At 44.7% G+C, this 10,380-nt stretch overlaps 1 protein-coding gene across 1 annotated transcript in view; it reads right to left on the bottom strand.

The window, feature by feature from the left end:
• Positions 1-7,614, bottom strand: part of amt (aminomethyltransferase) — a 42,592-nt gene extending 34,978 nt beyond the window's left edge. The window contains exon 1 of the mRNA XM_067998986.1: positions 7,478-7,614. Within this exon, the coding sequence (XP_067855087.1) occupies positions 7,478-7,552 (75 nt within the window). The 5' untranslated portion in view covers positions 7,553-7,614. The remainder of the gene's footprint in view (positions 1-7,477) is intronic.
• Between the last annotated feature and the right edge of the window lie 2,766 nt (positions 7,615-10,380).

The following is a 10,380-nucleotide window of genomic DNA, read 5'->3' on the forward strand; positions in this document are numbered from 1 at the left end:
GTCTGGGAAGCAATACACCAAGAGTCATGGATTGCCTTGTGGAGTCCAGGGCATGAATTGCTGCTTTCAGCTGTACTGACCGACAAGAAACATGAGAATCCAGACAGGCCAGATTAACAGAATGTCTGATACTCTGTCTAATTGTACCTACTCCTGTAGAGAAACTTTGCCCCAGACTATCGGCGGTGAGAATTCTGACATGAAGAGAAGACAACCTTTCAATGGAGGAAAAGAACTGGGAGATAGTGTCGGTCCTAGTGTTTCATGCAATGCCCTTAGAGAGGGTGCAGAGGAGATTGACTAGAATGATACCAGGGACGTGGGACTTCAGTTAAGCAGAGAGACTAGAGAAACTGGGGTTGTTCTCCTTAGAACAGAGAAGGTTATGGGGAGATTTAATAGAGGTGCTCAAAATTATGAAGGATTTTGATAGAGTAAATAGGGAGAAACTGTTTCCACTGGCAGTAGGGTCAGTAACCAGAGGACACAGGTTTAAGGTAACTGGCAAAAGAGCCAGAGAGGAAATGAGAATTTTTTTTTTTAAACGCAGCGAGTTGCTATAATGTGGAACGCACTGTCTGAAAGGGTAGTGGAAGCAGATTCAATAGTAACTGTGAAAAGGGAATTGGATTTATACTCGAAAAGGAAAAATTTGGAGAGCTATGGGGAGAGGGCAGGGTGAGTGGGACTAATTGGATAGTTCTTTCAAAGAGCACAATGAGACCTCCTTCTATGCTGTCAGATTCTATGAATTTAACGCAAGAGTAGGAAACTTGTGTATGGCACTGCCCTGCCCCGCCGCATTGCCACCTCTATGTGCATGCTCAGCGCTTGGGCTTCCCAGAACTCATCAGGCCGCGCTTACAGTCGGAGGACAGAGGACAAAGGAATGTCTCGCTCAAGAATATCCGGTGCAATTATTTTATCAATGACTGTAAACTCACACCATCAACATAATGATGAAGAGAGAATGGAATGTCGAGGCCTTCAACCCCTTGCTCTGAATTCCTGATCCTAAAAGGAGCTCCCCATTTCTTTCTGGTTAATCCTAAAAACGCCTGCTGTGAAGTGTGTGGTTAGATTCAACAGCTTCCTCTACAGAGGGCAAGAATAAACTGGCACAATCACTAGTTTTATACAGTGACATGAATAACCAATCATAGCACTAATCTGGTCCTCTAATTGTTGAGATTTTTTTTAAAAAGTGCTGAGCTTGGTAATTAAGCACCCTCATAAACAGAGTGTTATTAATTTGGTTCAGCTCTCCAGTGCCTGATAACTGGGCCTCTTTACTGCACAGTGTTAGCTGAAGGGTACGAACTGCAACCATTTCAGCCTCAGCTCATTGGTAGCACTCATGCATCCCAGTCAAAAGGTTGTGGGTTCAAGCCCCACTCCAGAGACTTGAACACAATATCTAGGCTGAAACTTTAGTGTAGTACTGAGAGTGCTGCAATGTCAGGGGGTGCCATCTTTCGCATGAGACGTTAAACTGAGGCCCCGTCTGTCCTCTCAGATGGATATAAAAGATCCCATGGCACTATTTTGAAGAAAAGCAGGGGAGTTCTCCTTGGTGTCCTCAACCAATACCTAAAACACATCTCATTGCTGTTTGTTGGACATTGCTGTGCGCAAATTGGCTGCCACGTTTCCTAGATTACAACAGCTACTACACTTCAAAAGCACTTTATTGGCTATGAAGCGCTTTGGGATGTCCTGAGCTCGTGAAAGATTCTATAGAATTTCAAGTCTTTCTTTTGATTTCTGACATGCAAGGAAACTGAAATGTCACATGATGCAATTCATGGAAATTCATCAAAGAAAATAAACCTAACACAGGATGAAAATCCTCCCGAAAGCTTCAGCAATGCACGGTCGACCAACAATCTGTCTCAAGCTCGGCTCATTTATCCCCTCCCCTTTTACTGAAGGCGCTGACTCTTGTCTGGGGTAAGGTGCCGTTAGGGTGAGGCATTGGAGGCCCTCACCCCAAGTGCCCTGTCTTGATGAGTCTAGACAGCGAGCGTCACGAGGGGCTGTTGTACCACGAGGGCGTTATAGCTGTATACGATCTGGTCCCCACCCAACACCCATTCTCCAGCAGGAGTCCCCAGGATAACTGTTAGGAGTATGGGCCCTGGTTGATTTCCCTGTCCCTTGTCCAGATCAGCTAACTCAGCACACAGCATAGATTGAACCTGATAACTTCCTATAGAATCATAGAAAGGTTATAACATGGAAGGAAGCCATTCGGCCCATTGATTTCATGCTGGCTCTATGCAAGAACAATCCAGCTAGTCCCACTCCCCTGCCCTATCCCTGTAGCCCTTCAAATATCTTCCTTTCAAGTACTTATCCAGTTCCCCTTTGAAGGCTATGATTGAATCTGCCTCCACCACCCGCCCTGGCAGTGCATTCCAGATCCTAACCACTCACTGCGTAAAAAGGATTTTCCTCATGTCACCTTTAGTTCTTTTGCCAATCACCTTAAATCTATATCCTCTGGTTCTTGACCCTTCCGCCAATGGGAACAGCTTCTCTCAATCTATTCTGTCTAGACCCTTCATGATTTTAAATACCTCTATCAAAACTCCTTTCAACCTTCTCTGTTCCAAGAAGAACAACCCCAGCTTCCCTAGTCTATACACGTAACTAAAGTCTCTCATCCCTGGAATCATTCTAGTAAATCTTTTCTGTGCCCTCTCGAAGGCCTTCATATCTTTCCCAAAGTGCGCTGCCTAGAACTGGACACAATACTCCAGTTGTGGTCAAACCAGTGTTTTACAAAAGTTCATCATGACTTCCTCACTTTTGTACTCTATGCCTCTATTTATAAAGCCCAGGATCCTGTATGCTTTTTTTAAACTGCTTTCTCAACCTGCCCTGCCACTTTCAACGATTTGTGTACATATACCCCCAGATCTCTGTTCCTGTACATCTTTTAGAATTGTGCCCTCTAGTTTACATTGCCTCTCCTCGATCTTCCTACCGAAATGTACCACTTCGCATTTTTCTGCGTTAAATTTCATCTGCCACGTGTCCGCCCATTCCACCGGCCTGTCTATATCCTCTTGAAGTCTATCACTATCCTCCTCACTGTTCACTACACTCCTCACTGTTCACTACACTTCCAAGTTTTGTGTCATCTGCAAACTTGGAAATTGCGCCCTGTACACTCAAGTCCAAGTCATTAATATATCAAGAAAAGCAGTGGTCCTACCACCAATCCCTGGGGAACACCACTCTACACCTCCCTCCAATCCAAAAAACAACCGTTCACCACTGCTCTTTGCTTCCTGTTACTTAGCCAATTTTGTATCCATACTGCTACTGCCCCCTTTATTCCATGGGCTTCAATCTTGATGACAAGCCTATTATGCGGCACTTTATCAAACGTCTTGTGAAAGTCTATATACACAACAAGCGCATTGCCCTCATCGACCCTCTCTGTTACCTCATCAAAAAACTTTATCAAGTTAGTTAAACATGATTTGCCTTTAACAAATCCGTGCTGGCTTTCCCTAAATCAATCCACACTTGTCCAAGTGACTGCTAATTCTGTCCTGGGTTATCATTTCTAAAAGTTTCCCCACCACCAAGGTTAAACTGACTGCCCTGTAGTTGCTGGGTTTATCCTTACACCTTTTTTGAACAAGGGTGTAACATTTGCAATTCTCCAGTCCTCTGGCATCACCCCTGTATCTAAGGATGTTTGGTAGTTTATGGCCAGTACCACAGCAATTTTCACCCTTACTTCCCTCAGCATCCTAGGGTGCACCCCACCTGGACCAGGTGACTTATCTACTTTAAGTACAGCTAGCCTTTCTAGTACCTCATCTTTATCAATTAATAGCCCATCCAGTATCTCAACTACATCTTCCTTTACTGAGACAGCATCTTCTTCCTTGGTAAAGACAGATGCAAAGTACTCATTTAGTACCTCAGCCATGCCCTCTGTCTCCATGAGTAGATCTCCTTCATGGTCCCTGATCTGCCCCACCCCTCCTCTTACTACCCATTTACTGTTTACATGACTATAGAAGACTTTTGGATTCCCTTTTATGTTGGCCGCCAGTCTATTCTCATATTCTCTCTTTGCCCCTCTTATTTCCTTTTTCACTTCCCCTCTGAACGTTTTATATTCAGCCTGGTTCTCACTTGTGTTATCAACCTGATCTGTCATAGGCCACTTCTTTCTGCTTCATCCGACTCTCCATCTCTTTTGTCATCCAGGGAACTCTGGCTTTAGTTGCCCTACCTTTCTTCCCCATGCGAGTGTACCTAGACTGTACTCGAACCATCCCATTGTTCAATTACAGTTTTGCCTGCCAACCTTTGATTCCAATTTACCCGGGCCAGATCAGTTCTCATCCCACTGAAATTGGCCCTCCTCCAATTGAGTATTTTTACTTTAGAGTAGTCCACGTCCTTTTCCATAGCTATTCTAAACCTTATGATACAATGATCGCTGTTCCCTAAACGTTTCCCCACAGACATTTGCTCCACTTGGCCCGCCTCATTCCCCAGAACCAAGTCAAGCAATGCCTCTCCTTCCTTGTTGGGCCGGAAACGTACTGGTCAAGAAAGTAAGCTGTATAACCCAGCAATGTACCAAGTAGTGCATTTAGCTACCGAGGCATCAGGGTAACTTTTTTAAAAAAAAAATCAAATTAAAAAATAATATAGGGACACAGACAGGCACTTACCTATACTTCCTGCAGGGCCTCTACTCCCTGAAAATTAAAAATCTTTGTGTCCTCCAACAGGGGCGCTGTAAAAGATGTGTTTTATGAAAGGGGTTACTGGATTTTAAACATTTTCAGAGGTGAGGGAGCAACTCACAGGATGGGTTTCTACCAGCAGTACCTCTTACCCGTAGAGTTTACAGGCCGAGTAACAGTGCTTGGGTCGCCATTCAGCCCTGGCAGTCAGAGGGGGCTGTGGTTACGAACAGATCTCCTGTGACATTGCTCGTGGTCAGTTGGATGATGCCCTGTTGTTTTCTTTTTGGGGGGGGGGGGCGGGCGGGAAAGAGGGCATTACACCACGTAATGCACATGTTCTAAAGTGCGGCTGTGTTTAAGATGGCCTGTCCTTTTGAGGCCAAAGTATAGCGCCTATAACATAATAAAACATCCCAATGCACTTCAAAGAAGCGATTAGCAGACACAATTTGATACCGAGCCACATAAGGAGATATTAGGACAGGGACCAAAAGCTTGGTCAAAGAAGCAGGTGTCAAGAAGCATCTTAAAGGAGGAGAGAAAGGCAGAGGGATGGAGAGGTTTAGGGAGGGGAATTCATTAATACAGGTCTGTGAAGTTGCACACTGATCAGGGCTGCCGGTTACACTAAAATAAACATGGGGACACCAAGGCCACCTGTTGAAGCCCTGCAACTTTGCTCGTGTCTATTTCCAAAAATTCAAAATTTAGATCAAAGTACCAACAACACACGACTGGGTAAAGATTGCACTCCAGTGCTGGGCAAGTGTGAACACATTTCCACAACTTTCTGGGTAGTTCAATATCTACCTTTTTCAAAAAAAGGTTCCAGTATAAATAATCTGACCACACGCAGCTTCAAAAGAGTGAAAGAAAAAAAGACTTGCATTTATATAGCGCCTTTCACGACCTCAGGACATCCCAAAGCACTTTATAGCCAATGATGTACTTTTGAAGTGTAGTCACTGTTGTAACATAGGAAACTTGGCAACCAATTTGCGCACAGCAAGGTTCCACAAACAGCAATATGATAATGACCAGATAATTTGTTTTTAACGATGTTGGTCAAGGAATAAATATAGGCCAGCACACCAGGGAGAACTTCTTCAAAATAGTGCCATGGCATCTTTTATGTCCACCTGGGAGGGTAGACTGGGCCTCGGTTTAACGTCTCATCCAAAAGACGGCACCTCCAACCGTGCAGCACTCCCTCAAGTACTGTGATGGAGTGTCAGCCAGACTTGAGCACAAAATCTAGAAGTGGGGCTTGAACCCACAATCTTTTGTCTCCGTGGCAAGAGAGCTACCACTGGCCGAGTAACCAGACTATGCACTAATTGGCTACAATTGGGTCTTTCCACAGCCAACTCACAGAAACCAGCAACAGGTGCTACAAATGTAAAAGGGTGGGGGGTGGAAATGGCACACAGAGGTCACTGTCCAGGGACAGGAATAAAAAGGGCCTGAAGCCTGCTGAAACAGACAATCTGACACCTTGGCCAACACCACCCACGGTCATTAGCAGGTGTTAAAGAAAAACCCTGATTAAAATCCACCATGGCAAGAAGCCCTAGATCATTCAGAACATCCCCCACCCCCCAAAAAAAATCCTCAGCATTGTCACTGGGTGCATTTAGTGTAAGGTATGTGGGAAAAGCATTTCAATTCAGTGTTGCACCAATCTGCTTATGTAATGCTCATCTTGTGAAATTACTCCCAACATTACCAGTGTGCTATTACTGCTCAAAATGCTCTTTTCAGGCACACCCAAAGTTTGGAATGACAAGATCACATTATTAGAACAAGGGCTCTGCCTGAGTGTTTTTCAGTTCAGTACATATAATATGGAAATTTCACACCCAGCATTACATTTTACTGAAAGTTGGCAATATTATTATTTAGATATTAAACTACCCCAGATACCAAAATCTAATCCTATCTATTTTATAACATGAATAATGCATACCTAGCAGTTTACAAGGCAAGGCAATAATCAGATCAATGGGTTCAGGCATCATAAATCAGAAGAGCAAAGCTCAAGCAGATTACCGTTTATCTTGAAATATTATTGCCACTCCAGGTTTGCTACATTTAGAGAACATAAACTGAGAATGTAAGATATTTTTTCTCTCCTAAGGCACTGACCACACTGAGGTACAGTTCCACATAGGCTATCAGCCCTCCATCACATTCCTAAAGGACCACTCTTCATTAATGAGGCTATACAGTTCCAGGATATTCAACCGTGGGGGACAACCCAAAACTGTCCTCACGCAAATCCGCACAAACGCCTTTTCCAGCACGAGTCACTGGGTAGCCCAGTGCACTAAAACCAATTTTAGTGTTCCCAACTGCCAGCTTGGCTGAGATCAGGTAAAAATGGAGAGGGATTGAATCTGGGAATAACTAGTACATATGGCTCAGCCAATCATCGCCTTTACCAACATTAGGGGAACTTGATGGGGTAGTTTTAAGGATTAGTTCAAAATCTAGGACATCTCAGAACACCCACATGACAATGCTGTAGCTCACCTCTTCCATGTCTAAGAATATTCGTGGCCTGGTAATGTAATACTATCCCTTAATCTGGGAATACCCGTAGCCAGGGATTGCAATACAGTCCCTCCAATCTGGGAACCCTCCTAGCCAGGTAATGCAATACTATCCCCCACCACCCCAATCCTGTTAATACAATGCATGTCCCTTCCAGCCCGGCGACCCCAGCCTGCTGAGCCCCGCTGCCCAGTACTTACCGTTCCGCCATGGCTGTAATGGCGATGCAGACGGACCCCGAGTCCCAGCCGTGCGCCGACTCCCAGTCCCGACATGATCCGCTCCGAGTTCAGCGACGATGCCGCTGAGCGGTCTCACCTCTCACTGCCCGGGTCTCCTGAGCAGCGAGCATGCGCTCACCCAGTCAGCAGCTCATTCTGGGAATTGTAGTCCGCTCCCTTGGGGAGAGCCGCTATCTGGAACTACATCTCCAAGGGTGCACTTTGACAACCAGCCCCATCAATGGATCATGTTTATTCAACTCTGTGTGGGTTAATTGGAATGTGACCTGTTTTGATGTCATTCTACAACTGTTTAAACACTTATACAATCTGCCTTATTCTCTTTTTATGGATACTAGCCCATCTCCCATGATGTTGCTCACTGTGAGTTGGAGGATACACGTTCTTGCCTCGGAGTCGAAAGGTCGTGGGTTCAAGTCTCAGTCCAGAGACTTGAGCACAAAATCTAGGCTCACACTCCCAGTACAGTACTGACGGAGTGCTGCACTGTCGGAGGTGCTGTCTTCCTGGTGAGAAGTTAAACCGAGGCCCAGTCTGCCCTCCTGGTGAATGTAAAAGACCCATGACACTATTTGGAAAAGAGCAGGGGAACTTTCCCTGGCCAGCATTTATTCCTCAACCAACATCACTAAAACAGTTTATCTGGTTATTATCATCGCTGGGAGCTTGCTGTGCGCAGATTGGCTGATGCGTTTCCTACATTACAACAGTGACTACATTTCAAAAAATACTTAATTGGCTGTAAAGCGCTTTGGGATGTCATGATGTCGTGAAAAATGCTATATAAATGCAAGTCCTTTCTAATGATAGGCGGGATGGTAAACCTGATGTTGACCATCTGTTTGGTGGACAAAATATTTCGACTGCAGAGAGGAATGGGGGAGGGTTAAGGCAGAGAGAGCCGTGGCAAACAAAAATACAGTTTGGGGGGGGGGGGGGGGGGGAAGAGAGCAGCAGCATAATACTGTATGCAAGACTTTTAATATATTATTAGCAGATCTCTTGTGGCACTGCTCCTGGCTGAGTTGGGGGTTACATTGGTTTATAACGTAATGTATTATCAGGGCCACTGATTCAGTGACTAATGATGCCAAATTGCTTTTTTTTATTAAATGGTACTCTGGGAGTTCTACTCATACTGTTGAAATCAAATTTGTCCATTTTTGCATGAAAACAATTTATAAATGAGCAGCCTTGAGTTTTACATTTTTTTGCCTTTTTATCTCTTTTTTAAAGCCCAGGGTACACAGAACGATGCAAGGTAACATACATCAGATTGGAGGTAGGTACGTGTGGCTTAAGAGCAGATGGGACAGGGTTTTGTGATTTTGAAGCAGTTATAGGGGGTGGGTATTGGTTTGAATACATTGGGGGTTTCTGCTAGGCCATGGAAGTATCGTGGATTGCGAAACAGCGGTTTGATAGTACTGGGGAAAGGATGGGATGTAGGGTTTGATTTAGTATTGGGAGTTCTGGGATAAAACTACTGTGGAGGAGGATCCCAGAGCATTTTGGTTGGAGGTACTCAGGGTCTGTCAGCACTGGTTGCAGTCAAGGAGGGCGAGTTGCAGAAGATGGATGTACTGCGGAGTGTCCAAGGGTGTGTCGAAACTAGTGTCAGATAGCACTGGGGCACGTAGAACTATGGTTGGTTACACTGAAGGAGAGGGTGGGGACTGAAAACCCAAGGGGAGGGGTGTCCCAGGATATGGGAACATCAACGAGGGGGTTCCTGGGTCTGGCTCAGCATTGAGGGAGTTAGGTTTTAGAGTACTGGGAATTTTTAAAAAATCGATTTACTGGGGGAAAAGGGAGATAATGTAGGTCGGCAAGGATTGGAGTAATGAACAACCAGGACTCAGTGCAGTACGCAATGCAGGTGGGGGAATTTAGGACAAATTGGGAGCTTATAGAGGGAGGAATTTGGGAAGCTGGCGAGAAGAATTTTGGAAGAATTTAGTCTGGAAATGACAAAAAACATGGATTAGGGTTTCAGCTGCAAAGGGAGCAAGGAGGTAGCAGTGGAAGTAAGCAGTCACGGTGGTGACCAGGATATGGGGTTTGAAATTCAGTTGCAGGTCACGCAGAACATCAAGGTTACAGACCGTCTGGTGCAGCCGAGTGAGCAGTCAGAGAAAGAAATGGAGTCCGTGGTAAGGTTCCAATGCATTGGGGACAGGTAGCAGTGGAACCAAGCATGGACAGTCCCATAGAAAACCACAGATTACAGAATGTTGTTGGTGCCTATCACCATGGAGGTCAAGGAAGGATAATGCACCATAACCATTTGTAAAGTGGTCCTAAATGGAAGAGCAGCAAGAAGCTTATTTGGGACTCTGTGCAGTTTTAGGTTGTTAAACAGTTGCATACACTTGGAGGTTCCTTAAGCCTTAACTCTTGCCAACCTGGGCCTAAGGTTTTTGGACTTGGGCAAGTGGAGTGTGTCACCTATGAGGAGATTCTGCACTCTATTGTATGCATTAAAAAATTACCTGGGTGAATTTCTCAGTATTAGAAACTGGGTTGTAGACTTAAGCATGCAGAAGGTTTTTGCTCATATTAGATATCCACTGACCAAAAGAAATTAGGATTGAATTTCATTTACTGCAATGTGTCAGCAGCCATTGGGATGTACTTTATGTTACAATGTGTCTGGAGTGGTATAAAGCACTGTTTTCTACTACTGAATAAATATGATGAGGCGACTGATGTTGTCAAGGCACCTGCATTTCATTGGGTTTGGGGTGGGAATAGCCTCACAGCACATGGAACCCAGAGGATACTTATTCTCGGGGATAGATCTTATTTTAAAAACAAATCATAGCAATTTTTTTTAAAAACCCAGTGTGCCATAGCTTTTA

The sequence above is a fragment of the Heptranchias perlo genome, chromosome 17 (assembly GCF_035084215.1).
Source record: "Heptranchias perlo isolate sHepPer1 chromosome 17, sHepPer1.hap1, whole genome shotgun sequence".
Lineage (NCBI taxonomy): Eukaryota > Metazoa > Chordata > Chondrichthyes > Hexanchiformes > Hexanchidae > Heptranchias > Heptranchias perlo.